Here is a 19703-nt window from a genome sequence, read left to right on the forward strand (position 1 = left end):
TGTATATTATACTTTAAAACAAAGTCAAGATAACTAGGTTTTTTTAATTGCTGCAAAGGTGTCTACATCCTGGGATATAATTTATACTGAAAAAATATTCACATGTTCAAGGTCATTTGTTCTGCCTTCATGAAGAAACTCATTTGTTCTAGGATTCAGCAATCAGAGTGACTTCTGGCACTCATAGACTTTAAGGTCAGAAGGGACTATTATGATCATCTAGTCCGACCTCCTGCACAACGCAGGCCCCAGAATCTCACCTGCCCACTCCTGTAACAAACCCCTGACCTATGTCTGAGTTATTGAAGTCCTCAAATCGTGGTTTAAAGACCTCAAGGTGCGGAGAATCCTCCAGCAAGTGGCCTGTGCCCCATGCTGCAGAGGAAGGCGAAAAACCTCCAGGGCCTCTGCCAATCTGCAGAAATGAGCATCTCTCATCTTCAGTCTCTGTGGGCCTGATCCTGAGAGATGCAATGTGTGACAGTAACTACTGAAGCCAGTGGATACTGACCTCTGTCTTTTGGCAGGGGAGTTAATCTCTGTAACCCTGATTTATGTCAATTTACTGAGGTTAGTAATTAGAATCAACTCTCTTAGCACTTCTGTATTTCACATCCTATTACACCGACTGCTTTCCATTCCTGTTGAAGACAATGAAAGTTTTTAGCTTTCAGCCCTTACGAGGATCAGGTTGTAGATTAGCTTCTGGTTTCACCCTGGCAAGATCTTTGTTAAATCCAAGATTATTTTGACTGATTTTTATTAAGACAATCCTAGACATTCTCTTAGATCCTAAAGTTCCTAAACATCGCATACAGTCTCTTAGCCAACAAAGCATTTTGCAGGTAAGAACTCTGGCTGTGAAAGCCTCTTTAGAAATGATCACTGTTCAGCTTTTAAAATTTAGGTAGTAGGCTTTTTTTAAGGAATATTAGTATGGTTAGAATTTAATCTGTCTAAATTGGTATTAAAACATCCTTTCATAATCTTTGTAAAAAGTTGAGAACTCTCAAATATCACCATATGAACAAGTAATTTATTTAGGCAAGTGCTAAAAAATGTTTTGGGCCACCTTTTCTATAGTCAGACATGTTTCCTTTATTCAGTTAATTGTTAAAATATTACAATAGATTTCTAATTTTAATGAATTTTTATTTTTATTGGAATGTAGCCTTTCATTTGGATCAGGTCCTGCAGTCCTTATTCACACAAAATTCTCTTTGATTTCCATGAGAATTTTGCTTGAATAAGGACAGCAGATCTTGTCTCCTTATTTAGTAAATGCACACTGATATGAAGAAAGGTTAAGAGGAGCATGTGGGTGGGGCATATGTAAGTGTGTGTGTGTAGCATTAAGGCCTATTCTTCTCAGTCATTTTTAAAGTGTATATGTAGTATGTATGTGATCAACATGATGCATGCTTAAATGAGTACTTGTAGCTATATCTAATTTCCTATTGTGTAGGTCTTTTTGTAATAGTAGTAACAGTGTGGTTGAACAAAAGACCCATACAGATGTTCCTTGCGTTTGCTTCATGCAAAGTAATTTTCCTTTTTTAGTTGATTTCATTCTTACAAGTATTTGTATGTTTGGTTTTTTATTTATAAAACCAATATTACTGTTAAGAAAATAAGTTGTGTATCACTGCAAATGTATGCATTTCTTAGAAGAAAATTCACAGAATCTTTTGGAGTGTGTGTTTGGGTTTTTTGTTTTTTGTTTTGTTTTTGTTTTTTAGAATTCATCTCTATCACTTGGAAGTTGCATAGATGTTGGCAGATTCAATTTGGCTGGTTGTAACTTGCCATTAGAGAAGGAGTATACCCCAAAATGTTGATTATGCACACAAAAATAAACAAGAAGTTGTTCAAGCCCATGATAGTTTATTTGATGAATAGAGCCCAATTATTATTATTTCAGTTGTAGCACTTACATGTCTCAGTCAAAGCTTAGGACCTATTGTGCATACTGTACAGACACAGTAAAAAGATGTTCCCTGCCCTGAAAAACTTACAATCTACATGTAAGATGAGAGTCAACAGACATACAGGGTGAGCACTATTATCCCCATTTGACAGATTGGGATCTGAAGCAGAGAGAGACCCAGAGATTTTCTACATGGAGCCAGCAAAGAACACTAGAGGAGTATGATTTGTAGAGCATTGTAACATGTTGCACTCTAACTGCCCCATAGAGATCCTGCCTGCACACTCTAAAGAGACCAAACTCATGTTAACGCCGTCCTGTTTGAGATGGGACTACATCAAAGCAAACTAGGTACATTTTAGAGCATGCCAGTAGGGTCTATATATGGTAGTTCTAGAGCATTCTAGCATGTTGCACTCTACATCACGCCCCTATAGTGGGCTTGGCTGGCAACGTGTTGGCACGCCCTAAGTGACTTACCCAAGGTCACATGGGAAGCTTATGACGCAGCAGAAAATTGAATCCAGGTCTTCCAAATCCCAAATGAACATTCTAACCACTGGACCAACATTGCCTTTTACACCTCTACCCTGATATAACGTGACCTGATATAAAGCGGGTTCGCATAGAAGGCAGTAAAGGGTTTGATAAGGGGCAGAAGGTCTCGGGGGTGGTCAGGGCCCCCCCCCCAGGGTCTGGGGTGGCAGGAGCTGTGGGAGGGCACTTTTGGGGGCCCCGCAGTCCCAGAGTGGCCCGGGGGGGTCGGGAGCAGCCTGCTCTGCTTCCCTGGCCCCAGCCGTGTCGCTCAGGGGAGGGGGTTTGGGGGAAGGGATCCCCCTGCACTCACCAGCAGTGGTGGAAGTGGAGCAACCCGGCCCCAGCCCGCTCCAATCCGCCAGCTCCCAGCCGCAGTGCTCCTCTTCCTGCCATAGGTGGGTATGGGGGACGTCCTTTGCCCAACCTCCATGCACTCACCGGCAGCAGGAAGCGGAGCGCCGCGACTGGGAGGTGGCGGAGTGAAGCAGGCTGGGGCCAGGCTGCTCCACTTCCCGCCACTGCCGGTGAATGCCTGTCAGGGGGCGCGGAGGGTGGATAGGGGTCAAAGCAGTCAGGGGACAGGGGGGTTGGGTAGGGGATGGGGTGCTGGGGGTGATTAGGGACAGGGGTCTCTGGAGGGGGTGGTCAGGGAACAAGGATGGCCAAAGCCAGTTTGATATAACGTGGTCTCACCTATAATGCAGTGAGATTTTTTTATCTCCCGAGGACCGCGTTATATTGGGGTAGAGGTGTAGCTGATACAGCCAAATGTATTTTAAACAAGCAGATTAATTCAAAAGGTGTGAAATATGTCTTTTTAAAAGTGCAGCATTATACTTTTTTCAATTGCCTTGCAGGAAAGCATGCATGCCTATGCGGCCAATGTTTATACTTCTGTTGTAGAAGAACTAATGAAAGGAAAGCAACGCAAATTTATTGCTGTGGAGCAGGAATTCTTTCGCCTCTGGTGGGACACCATAGCCACAGATATACATAAACAGCAGGTATGTAACTATAGTTACTGTTTTAATACTGAGAGTCAGCCCCTCTGCTCTTGCCTAACTACATACACTGCAGAGGGCAGGGGTGGGGATGGGGCTGTGTAAGGCAGCTGAAAACTGACCATGCTACTGCCCTGATCCTGCTGACACTATGTGCAACTCTGGTCCCTTTCTCAGACAGCTTCTCTAATTTACACCAGCTGCTAACCGCTCCAAGAGGGTACAACCACAACTGGTAATCAGAGTGATGTAGGAGCATCTCAGCCATGACCCCTTTCCCCTGCTTTGTTAGCAACAGATAGAGGAAGAACTTATTCCTTCAGAGTGATTTTTTTAGGGCAGGATGCACCAGTTTTAGGGTCAGATTGCGCTAGGGGAACTGAACTGCATTAGAAGATACTGGACTAATATCTGTTAATCATGTCACATTTCTGAACTGCAACCAAAACATCAATAGCAAAGAGAAAACACTTATCTTTTTACTCCAGCATTACACCCTCATTACTGTTGCGAACGAGGCTGATGTAGCAACAAGAAAATGTAAGGATCAGCAATGATACATTTGTGTACTTCTTGTGTTTGTGAACAATGACTCTTCTCTGTTGATCTTTAAAACGTGGTTCTACTCAGAAAAATGATTCTGTAGTGATGGCATTGTGGAAGTTCCATGTTTCTTAAATCTCAGTGACTATGAATTTAATACAGTTGTTGGGTCTCAAAGTTTGGGTCGCTAGGCTAGTGGCAACACATTGTGCTGTGATACATGTGATCCAAGTTTAAGCCAGGCATCAGAAAACTCGGTGAGCTGGAAAGATACAAAGGGCTGTATTATGCCATATAGTCCCAATATGCCAGAGATCCTCCTTGGTTTCATTGTGAAGTTCTATGTAACAGTACAATATGATCCATTGTCCAGGGAGAAAAAAATCTCAGTTTTGTTTGTTTTAATTGAGGGACATTGTCAATTTAAAATGACACCTCTTTTCTGAATTTTTTTTTTACCTACTATTCTGTCCATTTGCACCTAAGATTTCTACAATCGAAAGATTGGAGAGAAAAATAGTTTTGTCTTGTGCATTTGACAGCATTCTGCAGATAGTCAGTTTCATTGTTTTAGTCAGTTAGCTTCTCTTAGCTTCTCCTGTTGTTTGTGTGGGTCTTTTGCACCTTTCTAAATCAGAAAATGTTACTGCAAATCCACAAAAATTGGCATGGGTACTCCTCCATGTGTAGTGGTTGAAAATGTTTTGAACTTCTAATCAAAATTGTTTATGGTGTCCCTATAACTTACGCTCTAAGGAAAAGGCTTCTCTTTCTAATATTCATGTGTAGTACCTTCAGGGACGCTGAAATTGTGCTTCTCTCTCTGGATTTTACAGAACCAAGCTGTAAGAAAAGCTTTCATTTACCAATTCTGATCTCCGTAGTGCAAAATCAGTAGAAAAATTAAATGTCGTGTTCTCGCTTCCCAGAACAGCTGCTGCTTTTTAGTAGCCTCATACTCTCATTCTATTTTCCAGTCCATTTCAATACAAGGATTGAAAATCATCCTGGTCCAAAGCCCAGAATGTGCTCTATTCACTTTTAGAGCAGTGCCAAAAAATGTACTGCTGGTTTAAAAAACGCAGTGATAGTTTTGTGATTGGTTATCTTATAGCCATCACAGTTAGAAACAAATGTATTTTTAATCCTTAAGTGTCACAGATATTATTAAAACTAAATTAATGATATACCATTAGAGAGCTATGATACTAGCTTTCCAGTGATTATAACATTTGTTATTAACACTAGTGAGTTGCCAGGTATTGGTCATTGAAATCACATCAGTCCAATTACTGGCCTGCTTTTTTCACTTGAATTCTAACAGTGGCTACTGTAACAAAATTGCTACAGTAATAGTTACATTATTTGAAGGCTTAAAGCCCAACTTTCAAATGGTATAAAGTATTAATCTAGCTCCAGCCATTTGTGAAATATTTGCTTGTGACTGGAGTGTCATTTTTATATATATATATACACACATATAAAAGTGAGATAATTGGAGCTGATCTTGCAGTGTGGAAGGAGGAGCACACGGGATGATGAGGGGGGAGGGATAGCTCAGTGGTTTGAGCATTGGCCTGCTAAACCCAGGGTTGTGAGTTCAATCCTTGAGGAGGCCACTTAGGGATCTGGGGCAAAAATTGGTCCTGCTAGTGAAGGCCAGGGGGCTGGACTCGATGACCTTTCGAGGTCCCTTCCAGTTCTAGGAGATTGGTATATCTCCAATTATTACCTTTACCTATTACAGCATTTGGGCTCAGAGACAGACAGATGTGACCCTCTTTAACTCACATCATGTGCAAATTTCCACACTACACATTCACACCTGAACCATGCCTGTACTTCCAAGGTTTGAGTCTGTGCATTATAGTAGGAGGGCAGGGAGGAGAAGGGACATGGGGCCACCTCCTTGTGACTGATCCTGGCCAGTACGCAGCAATCATTTGGGATGAAGAAAAGAACTCTTGCCTGGTTGTAGCTGGAGATAAGCAAAGGGGAGTAGGTGAACCAAATTGCTCAGAAGTATATGTTGGACTTAGAACTGGGCTCAAAACATTTCACCCTTTGCTCCTCTCTTCCCCCCTCTCCCAAAAAACAAAAAAAGTTAGTACAGGATTTGTCCCCAGGTTTTTTGGGGGGAGGCTGTCTAAGGATGGGTGTCATCTAACTTAATAACATTTTAAAAAATATTTTCAATCTCCAAGTAGTTCCACAAAACTTAAATAAAAAAAGGCTTCCATGCCCAGAAGTCTGGGCCAAAGGTATCTCTCCAGGACATGCCCTCCAAAAGAGCAGTAATAGCTTCAGATGCTTTTCATGCAGATCAGGAGGCAGTTCTGTGCCTACCCCAGATATCGGTTATCTGGTTTCCCAGCATGCTAATCATTTGCCATATTGAGCTGGAACTAATTTGTGAATGCTCCAGCCTTAAAGCACTTTTACATCATGATGAATGAAGGGATGATTATGACCAAAATTGACAATATGGCATCATTTCTGAACAGCGATGGGGGCATTCACTCAAAGATCCTGGGGAAAGCAGCATAATGGCTGTGGAACTGCAACACTACATGACAGGTTTTTTAAATTAATTGATAGCAAAATATATGTTCAGACAGACAGTGTTTGATGATACCTGGGACTTCAAAGCTAATATAATGTTTCAGCAAACTGTCCTAAAAATGCAGATAACAGCCTTATGGTGTTACCTTTGGTAGAATGGAACCAGATTATTATCAGGTTTTTTCCATATCTAACACATTTGCTAAATTTTGTAATCAAGTTGTGGTTGATTAAAGGGGTAGATGCTTCCAATTTCTAGTAGCAATAGATTTTTTTAAATGTATTTTTCAGGGGCAGGTGTTAAAATATACTTTTAAAATAGAATATAGAGAAAAAAGATGAGGGAAACACCTCTGTTTTTAATAAAATATCCAAAACTGCTACATGTGGAATAACTCAATATGTATGTCAGATCTTTAAAAAACAAAACAATGAATCTCCTATGAAAATTGTATCAGATCTGTGTGCTACTTTGGGAGTATATATCTACTGGGCTATAGAAAGGATGAATAGTAATTATATAGGAAACAAAAGGGAACATGAATTAATATTCAACAATGTTGCATTATTATTTTTATTTTCATGACAAAGCTGATATCTAACACATTAATAAAAGCAGCAAAAAGTTGGAAAGCATGCAAAAACTGAGTTCAAACCATAGAAATGGAAGGGGCATTTAGTTTATCCCCTTGTGCTGAGGCAGGATCAAGTATACCAAGATCATCCCTGACAGGTGTTTGTCTAACTGGTTTTTAAAAACCTCCAAACCCGGGATTTCCACAACTTCTTTTGAAAGTGTGTTCCAGTGCCTAACTATCCGTATAGTTAGTTTTTTCCTGATATCTAACCCAAATCTCCCTTGCTGCAAATTAAGCTGATCATATCTTGTCCTATCTTCAGTGGATATGGAGAACAATTGATCACTGTCCTCTTCATAACAGTCCTTTCCTCATAAGTCAGGTTTTCTCAGCCTTTTACCACTTCTGTTGCCTTCCTCTAGACTCCCTCTAGTTTGTCCTCACCTTTCCTAAAGAGTGGTGCTCAATATTGGGCACAGTACTCGAGCTGAGAAGTCCCCAGTGGTGAGTAGAGCAGGACAGTTACCTCCCTTCTCTTACATACAACACTCCTGTTAATACACCCCAGAATGATATTAGCCTTTTTCACAACTGTATCACATTGTTGACTCGTATACAATTTGTCATTCACTCTAACCCCCATATCCTTATCAGCAATACTATCACCAGTTATTCCCTATTTTGTAGTTGTACATTTGATTTGTTCTTCCTAAGTGTAGTACTTTGCACTTCTCTTTACTGAATTTCATCTTGTTGATTTCAGACCAATTCTCCAATTCATCAACTCGTGAAATCTCGTGTCCTCCAATGTGCTTGCAATCCCTCTGAGCTTGGAGTCATCTACACATTTTATAAGCATACTCATTTCCCTAGTTAGCTTATGAGAGTGTTATGTGGGATTGTCAAAAGCCTCATTAAAATCAAGATATGTTGTATCTATTGCTTGCCCCCATCCACTAGGCCTGTAGCCTCCCTAAGGGAGAAAATTAGGTTGGTTTGGCATTATTCTTGACAAATCCATGCTGGCTGTTCCTTATAATCTTATTATCCGCTAGGTCAGAGGTTCTCAAACTGTGGTCCACAGACCACCATTGGTCTGTGAGCTCCATTCAGGTTATCTGCGGGTAGTTCCCTCTAAAGTGCGGCTGCACACAAGGAAGGACCACTCACCTATTTAGCGGAGCCGCACAGGCACGCACCTTAGAGGGAACTATCTGCGGATCACCTGAATGGAGTTGTTCGGGAGCTGCTGTGGCGGGGGAGAGAGGGCACACCCATCTCATTAGAAAGGTAAGACTACTGATATTAAAATATGAGTTGTACTTTTATTTGTAGAACAAAAAAAGTTAATTATTCAAGTTTTTTTTATATAGTGCTTTTATCCAAAGCGCTTTACAATAGTTAGCTAACGGTACAAACAACATTTGGAAAGATCATTAAGTGGTCCACCAAGACCCTCAGCAATTTTCAAGTGGTCCGTGAAGAAAAAGCACTGCTCTAGGTGCTTACAAATTGATGGTTGAATAATTTGTCTTAGTATCTTTCCAGGCGTTGACATTAAGCTGGCAGGTGTATAATTCCCCGGGGTCGTCCTTGTTCCCTTTTTAAAGATAGGTACTCTTTTTGCCCTTCTCCGGTCCTCTGGCATGTCACCCATCCTTCATGAGTTGTGGGAAATAATTATTAACAATACTAAGATTGCCTCAGCTACCTTAAGTATCTTTAAATGAATTTCATCAGGCCCTTCTGATTTGAACATATTTAACTTATCTGAATATTCTTTAACCATTTTTTCCCCTATTTTGGCTTATGTTCATTCGTCCTTGTTGTTAATATTAATTATGTTGGGTATCTGGTCACAATTTACCTTTTAGGTAAAGAATGAAGCAAATAGGCATTATGCACCTCAGCTTTCTATATGTCATCAGTTATTAGCTCTTCTTCCCCACTAAGTAACCTACACTTTCCTTCAACTTTTTCATGCTCATAATGTAGAGAACCTCTTCTTGTTGACTTTTATGTCCCTTGGTAGGTATAGCTCATTTTGTGCCTTAACCTTCCTGAGTTTGTCCCTATATGCTTGTGCTACTCTTTTTGTACTTCTCCTTAGCAATTAGTCCACGTTTCCACTTTTTGTAGAATTCTTTTTTGATCGTTAGGTCATTAAAGAGCTCCAGATGGAGCCATATTGGCCATTTACTATTCTTCCTATCTTTCCTTCACATAGGGATAGTTTGCTGTTGCACCTTCAATATTGTCTCCTTGAGAAATGGCCAGCTTTCCTGAATACCTTTTTCTCTTTACATTTTATTCCCATGGGACCTTACCTACCCATTCTCTGAATTGTTAGTCAGCTTTTTTGAAGTCCATTGTCATCATTCTGCAGTTCTCCTTCCTTTCTAAGAAAATCTATTATTTCATGGTCACTTTCACCAAATTACCTTCAGCTTTCAGATTCACAATCAATACCCCTCTGTTGGTCCGCATCAAGTCTAAAATGGCTGTTCCCCTTCATTACTTCTTCCACCTTCTGAAACAAGAGGTTATCCCCAATACATTCCAAGAAATTCTAGGGCATTTTGTGTTTTGCCATATTACTTTTCCAACCAATGTCTAGGTGGTTAAAGTTCCCCATTACTACCAGGTCTTGTGTTTTGGATATTTCTGTCATTTTTTCTAGAGATACCTCAACCATTTCCTTCTTCTCATCAGGTGATCTGTATTAGACCCGCAACATGACTTCACCTATGTGTTTTCCACTTTTATCTTCACCCAGAGACTTTTACATGGTCTGCCTCTCACCTCCTTCTGGACCTCAGAACAAGTGTAAATATTCTTGATATATAATGCACCCCTAACTTGCTTTTTTCCCTGCATGTCCTTCCTAAGCAAGCTGTTTATCCCACCAAATCTCAGTGATGCCAATTATGTCATAATTAACTTATGTTTGTTCTTGCCTATACTCCTTGAATTTGTGTACAGACATCTAAGATGTTGAGTGGACTCCCACACTTTTCCGCTCTTGTTGCTTCTATGACCCTATTGTAATTTTTGATTCCCCACCCCCCAATACGTAGACCTCTGTTAAGATCACCTCTTTTATATCTATCAGTGGGCTTTTGTCACTTCCCTTCTTTGAACCTAGTGTCCAAAGATGCCCTTTCCTTTCTGGGGTCCCTTTTGGGGGTCTCTTCTGGGTCATATGGACCCCATCTCTTCCCAGCAGTCCTCCTTCCTGGAACAGCTTCCTATGATTGAGGAAACCAAAGCCTTCCTGTCAACATCATCTGTGCAGCCATGCATTCATCTGCAGGATGTGTGTGTCCCTGTCTGGACTCTTACAATCAACCAGAAGAATGGACAAGAATACCACCTGTGCCCCGGACTCCTTCATCCTTGCTCCCAGAGCCATGTATTCACTGCTGATCTGCGTAGGGTCATACCTGGTAGTATCATTGCCCACGGGGATGAGAAGCATAAGGTATTAGTCAGGGGGGCAGAGGAGCCTCGGCAACCTTTCCGAAATGTCTCAGATGTGGACTTCAGCCAGGCAGCATGCCTTCAGGACATCATGTCAGGTTGTCAGATGGATGCCTCCATCCCCCTCAGAAAGGAGGCCCAACCACATCCTCCCCTCTTTCCCCCCGACACACACACACATCTCCTCCTGTTAGGGTTGGTGGTCATCAATCTCCTAGCTTGGGGGGAAGGTGACTCCTCCTCAGACACTGGGGTCTGCTCCTCTTCTTTCGATGCCAGTACAACATACTGGTTTTTGACGTCAATGGATGGGAGAGCTGAGGTTGTGTGTGGAGCACTGTCTGCTGCCTTAGGTGGCCAGCAGCCAGTCTCCTCCCCATGGAGCAGCCGCTTGTCCTTTCTCCTCTGGTGCCTCTGTAGTTGGCTAGCCTCCCCCCATTCCAGATGTCTCCCTATGCATCCTGTTGATGAAGTCTTCGTGCTCCCAGGTGCTACACAGATTAGCCACCTCCCCCTGCAGCTGTCTTACCTGCTTCCTGAGGGCCTCCACCAACAAACACCTCTCACAATGGGTAGTTTCTCTAGCCTGGCTTTAGTCAGTAGGACATGCAAGCCACATTCCCAGCAAGTCAAGTAAAGGACCCTGGGCAGAAGCCTCCAGGGTCAGGATGCCCGACCAGAGGATGCTCCCACAAGTTCAGGCAGAGGAAGAGCTAGCAGTGGCATAGATAAACGTAATATACTGGGGAAGACTCAACATGGCTTTTGTGAATGAAAATCATGCCTCACCAATCTATTTGAATTCTCTGAGGGGTTTAACAAGCATGCAGGCAAGGGGGATCCAGTGAGTATAGTGTACCTGGACTATCAGAAAGCCTTTTACAAGGTCCCTCACCAAAGGCTCTTAAGCAAAGTAAGCAGTCATGGGATCAGAGGGAAGGTCCTCTCCTGGATCACTAACTGGTTAAAAGATAGGAAACAAAGTGCAGGACTAAATGCTCAGTTTTCACAGTAGAGGGAAGTAAATTGTGATGTCCTTCAGGGATCTGTACTGGGACCAGTGCTGTTCAATGTATTCATAAATGATCTGGAAAAAGGGGAAAACAGGTGATAAAGTTTGCAGATGATGCAAAATCACCCAAGATAGTTAAGTCCAAAGCAGCATGAGAAGAATTACAAAGGGTTCTCACAAAACTGGGTGACTGGGCAACAAAATGACAGATGAAATTCAGTGGTGATAAATGCAAAGTAATGCACATTGAAAAATGTAATCCCAGCTATTAATACAAAATGATCAGGTCTAAATTAGCTGTTATCACTCAAGAAAGAGATCTTGGGGTTTTGTAGATAGTTCTCTGAAAACATCCACTCAATGTTCAGTGGCAGCCGAAAAAGCGGTTAGAAAACATTAGGAAAGGGATAGATAATCAGACAGAAAATATTACAATGCCACTATATGAATCCATGGTACGCCCACACCTTGAATACTGCATGCAGTTTAGGTTGCCCCAGATCAAAAAAGATATCTTAGAATTGGAAAGGGTACAGAGAAGGTCTACAAAAATGATTAGAGGTATAGAACAGCTTCCATTCAAAAAGTGATTAGAACGACTGGCACTGTTCAGCTTAGAAAAGAGACGACTAAGGGAGGGATAAGATAGAGGTCTATAAAATCATAAATAGTGTGAAGAAAGTTAATAAGGAAGTGTTATTTACCCCCTCACGTAACCCCCTCACAAGAACTAGGAGTCACCCAATGAAATTAGTAGGCAGCAAGTTTAAAACAAACATAAGGAAGTACTTCTTCACACAATGCACAGTCAATCTGTGGAACTCATTAGTAAGGGATGTTGTGAAGGCCAAAGGTATAACTGGGTTCAAAAAAGAATTAGATAAGCTCATGGAGGATAGGTCCATTAATGGCTGTTATCCAAGATGGTCTGAAACAATTTTAATTCTCCATTTATATCCCCACCACCCTGTACGCTTTGGTAGAGCCACATTTGATAAATGTCACACTTAGATAACATAAGTCCTAGACTGTATTTATAGCCTTGGTGGTAAAAATTGACATTATAATTGTGTTATCATTTGCCTTCTGTATATTCTGTATTGTAGGTACATGAGTTACTTCAAGAAGGGCGACTAGAATTCATAATTGGAGGTCAGGTGATGCATGATGAAGCTGTGACACATATCAATGACCAAATTTTACAGTTAACAGGTATGTTTCTTTGGTGTTTAACTTAGTTTTCGTTAAGTATCAGAGAGGTAGCCGTGTTAGTCTGGTTCTGTAAAAGCAGCAAAGAATCCTGTGGCACCTTATAGACTAACAGACGTTTTGCAGCATGAGCTTTCGTGGGTGAATGCCCACTTCGTCGGATGTAAGAGTGGAAATTTCCAGGGGCAGGTAAATATAAGCAAGCAAGAAGCAAGCTAGAGATAATGAGGTTAGATCAATCAGGGAGGATGAGGCCCTGTTCTAGCAGTTGAGGTGTGAAAACCAAGGGAGGAGAAACTGGTTCTGTAGTTGGCAAGCCATTCACAGTCTTCGTTTAATCCTAAACTGATGGTGTCAAATTTGCAAATGAACTGAAGCTCAGCAGTTTCTCTTAGAAGTCTGGTCCTAAAGTTTTTTTGCTGGAGGATGGCCACCTTAAGATCTGCTATTGTGTGGCCAGGGAGGTTGAAGTGTTCTCCTACAGGTTTTGTATATTGCCATTCCTAATATCTGATTTGTGTCCATTTATCCTTTTCCTTAGAGACTGTCCAGTTTGGCCGATGTACATAGCAGAAGGGCATTGCTGGCATATGATGGCATATATTACATTGGTGGATGTGCAGGTGAATGAACCGGTGATGGTGTGGCTGATCTGGTTAGGTCCTGTGATGGTGTTGCTGGTGTAGATATGTGGGCAGAGTTGGCATTGAGGTTTGTTGCATGGATTGGTTCCTGAGCTAGAGTTACTATGGTGCGGTGTGCAGTTACTGGTGAGAATATGCTTCAGGTTGTCTGTGGGCGAGGACTGGCCTGCCACCCAAGGCTTGTGAAAGTGTGGGATCATTGTCCAGGATGGGTTGTAGATCCCTGATGATGCGTTGGAGGGGCTTTAGCTGGGGACTGTATGTGATGGCCAGTGGAGTCCTGTTGGTTTCTTTCTTGGGTTTGTCTTGCAGTAGGAGGCTTCTGGGTACACGTCTGGCTCTGTTGATCTGTTTCCTTATTTCCTCGTGCGGGTATTGTAGTTTTGAGAATGCTTGGTGGAGATTTTCTAGGTGTTGGTCTCTGTCTGCGGAGTTAGAGCAGATACGGTTGTACCTCAGTGCTTGGCTGTAGACAATGGATCTTGTGGTGTGTCCGGGATGGAAGCTGGAGGCATGAAGGTAGGCATAGCGGTCGGTAGGTTTTCGGTATAGGGTGGTGTTAATGTGACCATCACTTATTAGCACTGTGGTGTCTAGGAAGTGGACCTCCCGTGTAGATTGGTCCAGGCTGAAGTTGATGGAGGGGTGGAAGCTGTTGAAATCATGGTGGAATTTTTCCAGAGTCTTCTTCCCATGGGTCCAGATGATGAAGATGTCATCAATGTAGCGTAGGTAAAGAAGGGGTGTGAGTGGACGGGAGCTGAGGAAGCGTTGTTCCAGGTCGGCCATAAAAATATTGGCATATTGTGGGGCCATGCGGGTGCCCATAGCGGTGTCATTGATCTGGAGATATATATTGTCATCAAATTTGAAATAGTTGTGTGTGAGGATAAAGGCACAGAGCTCAGCAACCAGTTGTGCTGTGGCATCATCAGGGATACTGTTCCTGACAGCTTGTATTCCATCAGTGTGTGGGATGTTTGTGTAGAGAGCCTCTATATCCATGGTGGCTAGGATGGTGTTTTCTGGAAGGTCACCAATGCATTGTAGTTTCCTCAGGAAATCAGTAGTGTCACGGAGATAGCTGGGAGTGCTGGTGGTGTAGGGTCTGAGCAGAGAGTCCACATATCCAGACAGTCCTTCAGTGAGAGTTCCAATGCCCGAGATGATGGGGCGTCCAGGATTTCCGGGTTTGTGGATCTTGGGTAGTAGATAGAATAACCCTGATCGGGGCTCTAAGGGTATGTTAATTTGTTCTGGTGTTAGTGTAGGGAGTGTCCTGAGTAGATGGTGCAGTTTTTTAGTGTATTCCTCAGTGGGATCTGAGGGAAGGAGCCTGTAAAATTTGGTATTGGAGAGTTGTCTGGCGGCCTCCTTTTGGTAGTCAGACCTGTTCATGATGACAACAGCTCCTCCTTTATCAGCCTCTTTGATTATAATGTCAGGATGGTTTCTGAGGCTGTGGATGGCATTGCGTTCTGCATGACTTAGGTTGTGAGGCAAGCGATGTTGTTTTTCCACAATTTCTGCCTGTGCACGTCGGCGGAAGCATTCAATGTATAGGTCCAGACTGTCATTTCGACCCTCAGGAGGAGTCCATGTGGAGTTCTTCTTCTTGTGCTGTTGGTGGGAGGGTAACTGTGTTTTCACACCTCAACTGCTAGAACAGGGCCTCATCCTCCCTGATTGATCTAACCTCATTATCTCTAGCTTGCTTCTTGCTTGCTTATATTTACCTGCCCCTGGAAATTTCCACTCTTGCATCCGACGAAGTGGGCATTCACCCACGAAAGCTCATGCTGCAAAAGTCTGTTAGTCTATAAGGTGCCACAGGATTCTTTAGTTTTCGTTGTTATACTTTTTTTTTCTCTGAATTCATTTTTATTTCCTAGTTATTTAAGAACTGACTTAAGTTTCTGTAAAAATTAATATCTACTTTATAGTGCAAACTTACCATAAGGTTCTTTGCTTAAAAAAATACAAAAAAAAACAACAAACTAACTGCAGTATACAGGAAAATCATTGTAAATTGGCTTGTAATTTAATTGCTCACCATTATATACTCTCTTAGAACATGGACAGTTTTACTGATTACAAAGTCCTTGGTTCCCAAGAACAGCCTTGAGATAAAGATGTGTATTTGAAATTTATTTAAAAAATACATATAAGATAAGTTCATGGACTTCCTTGCCATAATCTACTTAGACTTCCAGCATAACAGACAGTAGAATTTCACTCAATAGTTCCTGCATCAGGTTTGTGTTGAGCTACTGCACATCTTTCAGAAAGACATCTTAGCTTAATTTAAAAACTTCAAATGGTTAAGAATCCACTATTTCCAACTATTAATTAACCTCACTCTTAACAACTTGCAACTCATTTTCAGTTCAAGTTTTCTAGCTTCAAATTCTTGCCATTGGATCTTTTTATGCCTTTTGTCTGCTAGGCTAAAAGGTTCCTCTAATATCTAGGATTGACTCTATTGTTGTTAATATGTAGGAAAGGTGTACAAATCCTGCTCCCTTTGTACTGCAAAGGCCCAGAATAACTCAGGGGAAGTGTCATAGTTTTTCAGTGAAGACCAGGCAAGAGACCTGAGATGGAATTATTCCAGCTAACTGTGGTGACTGATTGGCACCCCTGCTCGCTTCAGAGCAGTGTTCTGTGGCACTTCTCCCTATGGCAACGTAAAGGGGAATATGTAGAGAGGGCCAGAGGAGTAGCTTCATCATGGCTGGTGGGTCTGACTGCACAGAACCACTGGCCAGAACCCCACACATCAGTATTTACAAGGAACATAAGAACAGCAGCTGCTGTTGCATCCTAGTGGGGTAACTATGCTCCATGAGCAAGTGGAGGAGTGAGAATAAAGATTCTTTTTTCTCTGACTCCTTTGGGGATTTTTTGGGCAAAGTTAGTTAACTTGGGCTGGGGGCACAGACTAGTGTTTGTCCCAAAATAAACACTAATTTTGGCCAAAAAGATCCTCTTGCTAGATATTCAGTCAACACTTCCTTTTTGGGGGGAGAGGTTAAGAAGTTTCTAAAATCCATATTTTATTCTGTGCATATAATTTTTTAAAAAAGGGAAATGCAGTTTTGGTAGCTATTTTAACAGGAGCAAATGAAACTAATAGATTTTGATTTCTAAAAAAGCTTAGCATCACATGTTCCCCTCCAAGATCCTCAATATTGCCTGTTCAGTCTTTGCCCATGTGACTAAATCTGAATCACACATGCATTCCTGTGTTGTCTGCTGAGTTTGTTTTGGAATTAGATAGTGCTTGGGCTCTTGGAGCCTGTGGGTATGGCTACACTGGCGAGTTGCAGCGCTGGAAAGCCTCCACCAGCGCTGCAATTGGTAAGTGGCCACACCTGCAGGGCACTTCCAGCGCTGCAACTCCCTGGCTGCAGTGCTGGCAGTACACCTCACTCAGAATGGGGAATAAGGATTCCAGTGCTGGTGCTGCAGCGCTGGTCATCAAGTGTGGCCACTCACCAGCGCTGTGATTGGCCTCCAGGGTATAAGGATGTATCCCAGAATGCTATTATAAATTACTCTCTTTGTTTTGTTATGCAGCCTCTCTTTGTTTTGTTGTGAACTCCAAGCTCCGTAGCTCCGTTGATCCCGGAGCTGTTTATCTACAAACACAGCTCCTGTTTGTTGTGATCAATCTGTGAACAATCAAATGAGATAATGAGGCAGGCAGGGAGTGAGTGTTTGCTTGACTGAAACAGCGGGGGGCAGAGGGGAGAAAGGGAGTCGTGTTGGCTGCAGGCTGTTTGCAGTTAAGAGTTAAGGGTAAGGGATCGGGAACATGTTCTGATTTTTCAAGTCAGGAAGCTAACACACAGTGTTGGCTCCAAAAATCCCCTCTCTCTCTCTCCCCCCGCTCCCTGTCACACTACGCCCCACCCCACTCCCCTCTTTTGAAAAGCACCGTTGCTGCCACTTGAATGCTGGGATAGCTGCCCATAATGCATCACTCCCAACAGCGCTGCAAATACTGCACATGTGGCCACACACCAGCGCTGGTAGCTGTGAGTGTGGCCACACACCAGCGCTGGCCCTGCACAGCTGGACGACCAGCGCTGCAACTACCAGCGCTGCAGATTTGTAAGTGTAGCCATACCCTGTGTTTCAAATTCTCTCCTATCTGTATAGTTAGTTGGTTCACAACAATCTTGTTCACACTATACACACTGTTCCTTTAAGTAACATACATTAAAGAGAAAATCTAAGGCAGGGGTAGGCAACCTATGGCACGTGTGCCGAAGGCGGCCCGCGAGCTGATTTTCAGTGGCACTCACACTGCCCGGGTCCTGGCCATTGGTCCAGGGGGCTCTGCATTTTAATTTAATTTTAAATGAAGCTTCTTATACCTTTTAAAAACCTTATTTACTTTACATACAACAATACTTTACTTATATATTATAGACTTATAGAAAGAGACCTTCTAAAAACGTTCAAATATATTACTGGCACGCAAAACCTTAATTAGAGTGAATAAATGAAGACTCGGCACACCACTTCTGAAAGGTTGCTGACCCCTGATCTAAGGACTTGTCTACACTATGCAGCTTTTAGCAACAAGGTTGTGTCGACAGAACCTTGTCGCTAAAAGTCAGCATGTGTAAACATTCTTTTTTGGTAATTTGTTCCAAATTTAGAAACTATAAAATGACAATCTTGCATTTCTATAGCACTGATGATCCCAAGCACTGTACTCTGTCTCCTGGGCCTATATCTGATCATAGTCTCTTTTCATTAACTCTTTACTGAAGTTATACTTGGGATAGCAAAGCAGATATCACCAGTGTGCACCTTGCTGCTGTGAATTTTTTGGCTTTGTTAAATTCCTCAAACCTTCAGGTGTATTTGAAAATAAAAATAAATCTTCACTGTGCTTGGCTGTAGTACCACATGCCAGTTCAACTTTTAAGATGAACAAACGTGTTACTAATAAAAACAAATTTTACTTTACAGAGGGTCATGGATTTTTGTATGAAACCTTTGGGATGAGGCCTCGATTTTCTTGGCATGTAGATCCCTTTGGAGCTTCTGCTACTACACCTACTCTTTTTGCTCTGGCTGGATTTAATGCCCACCTTATCTCTCGCATTGACTATGATCTGAAGGACAACATGCAGAAAACCAAGGTAAAACTACACAAGAGAATGGAGCCAGTGTTTGGCATGCAAACACTTTTGCAGTCTTTTCCTGATGTATGTAAACTCTGACTTCAAGAGAAGCATGTCTCCGAGCTTAAGAAGACAAAACTGTAGATTTTTCTCATGTGAAGAAAATGCTTTGTTTGTGAGACTGTTTGTGAAACAATATTTGTCAGACTCTGCTCTGTTGATCACTTCGTCATGACCTCTTGTCAAAGACAAAGGAATTTATTCTAATCTTAAAAACATACACAATAAATAGTGGGCAATAGGGCAAGTCGTAGGAGAACAGTCTCCTTGAAATTGCAACAATCGTCTTAAATACATAACAAGCAAGATAATGCTGTTAAACGTAGATACCAATTTAGGCTTCAGGGCAAGAAATCTTTCTTTTGCTCCCTTTACTTAGACTCTCTATCATTAAGTGAATACTGATACAAAGAATTTTTTTTAAACCTAGTGAAATTAATTTGTTTGTAAAACTGTTGGATAGTTATTATGGACAAAAGTTGTGATAAAACGTGGGTTGGAACTGAGTAGATATCTCTCAGAATTAAGCCCTTCTGTTCCAGTTCTGATCTTGAGCAAAATCTCCCAGATATACCAAATCTGGTGTTTGTTATGATGGGCCATAGTCTACCCTCAGCTATACATGATGAACCCTGTGATGGGTTGGATTACAGAAACTCCCTTGGGACTGCCAACTGGTGTGCTGAGACTGCTTTTGAGCCCGTTATCCCTGTCAGCTTGGGACTTCAGAACCCTGCCTTGTTTGAGCCAGACATGCTTGCCTGCTGCCAACACAGACCCAGGTCTGAACTACGTCCCACAAAAGTTGCAGGCTTAACTGAAAACAGCTTAAGAAGTGTTCCTGTCTCCAACACTCAGAGGCCCAGCTCCCAGTGGGGTCCAAACCCTAAATAAATCTGTTTTACCCTGTACAGTAACTCCTCACTTAGTCATCCCGGTTAACGTTGTTTCAGTGTTACGTTGCTGATCAGTTAGGGAACATGCTCATTTAAAGTTGTGCAATGCTCCC

General features: G+C 42.1%; 1 protein-coding gene across 2 annotated transcripts in view; it reads left to right on the top strand.

Annotated features, from left to right (window-relative positions):
- The window catches only part of MAN2B2 (mannosidase alpha class 2B member 2), a 61903-nt gene that overhangs the window by 8069 nt on the left and 34131 nt on the right, over nt 1-19703 (top strand). For both annotated transcript variants that reach the window (XM_045018595.1, XM_045018594.1), the window contains exons 2-4: nt 3322-3468; nt 12747-12852; nt 18480-18652. In XM_045018595.1, the coding sequence (XP_044874530.1) occupies nt 3322-3468; nt 12747-12852; nt 18480-18652 (426 nt within the window). The remainder of the gene's footprint in view (nt 1-3321; nt 3469-12746; nt 12853-18479; nt 18653-19703) is intronic.

The sequence above is a fragment of the Mauremys mutica genome, chromosome 5, assembly GCF_020497125.1.
Source record: "Mauremys mutica isolate MM-2020 ecotype Southern chromosome 5, ASM2049712v1, whole genome shotgun sequence".
Classification (NCBI taxonomy): Eukaryota; Metazoa; Chordata; order Testudines; family Geoemydidae; genus Mauremys; species Mauremys mutica.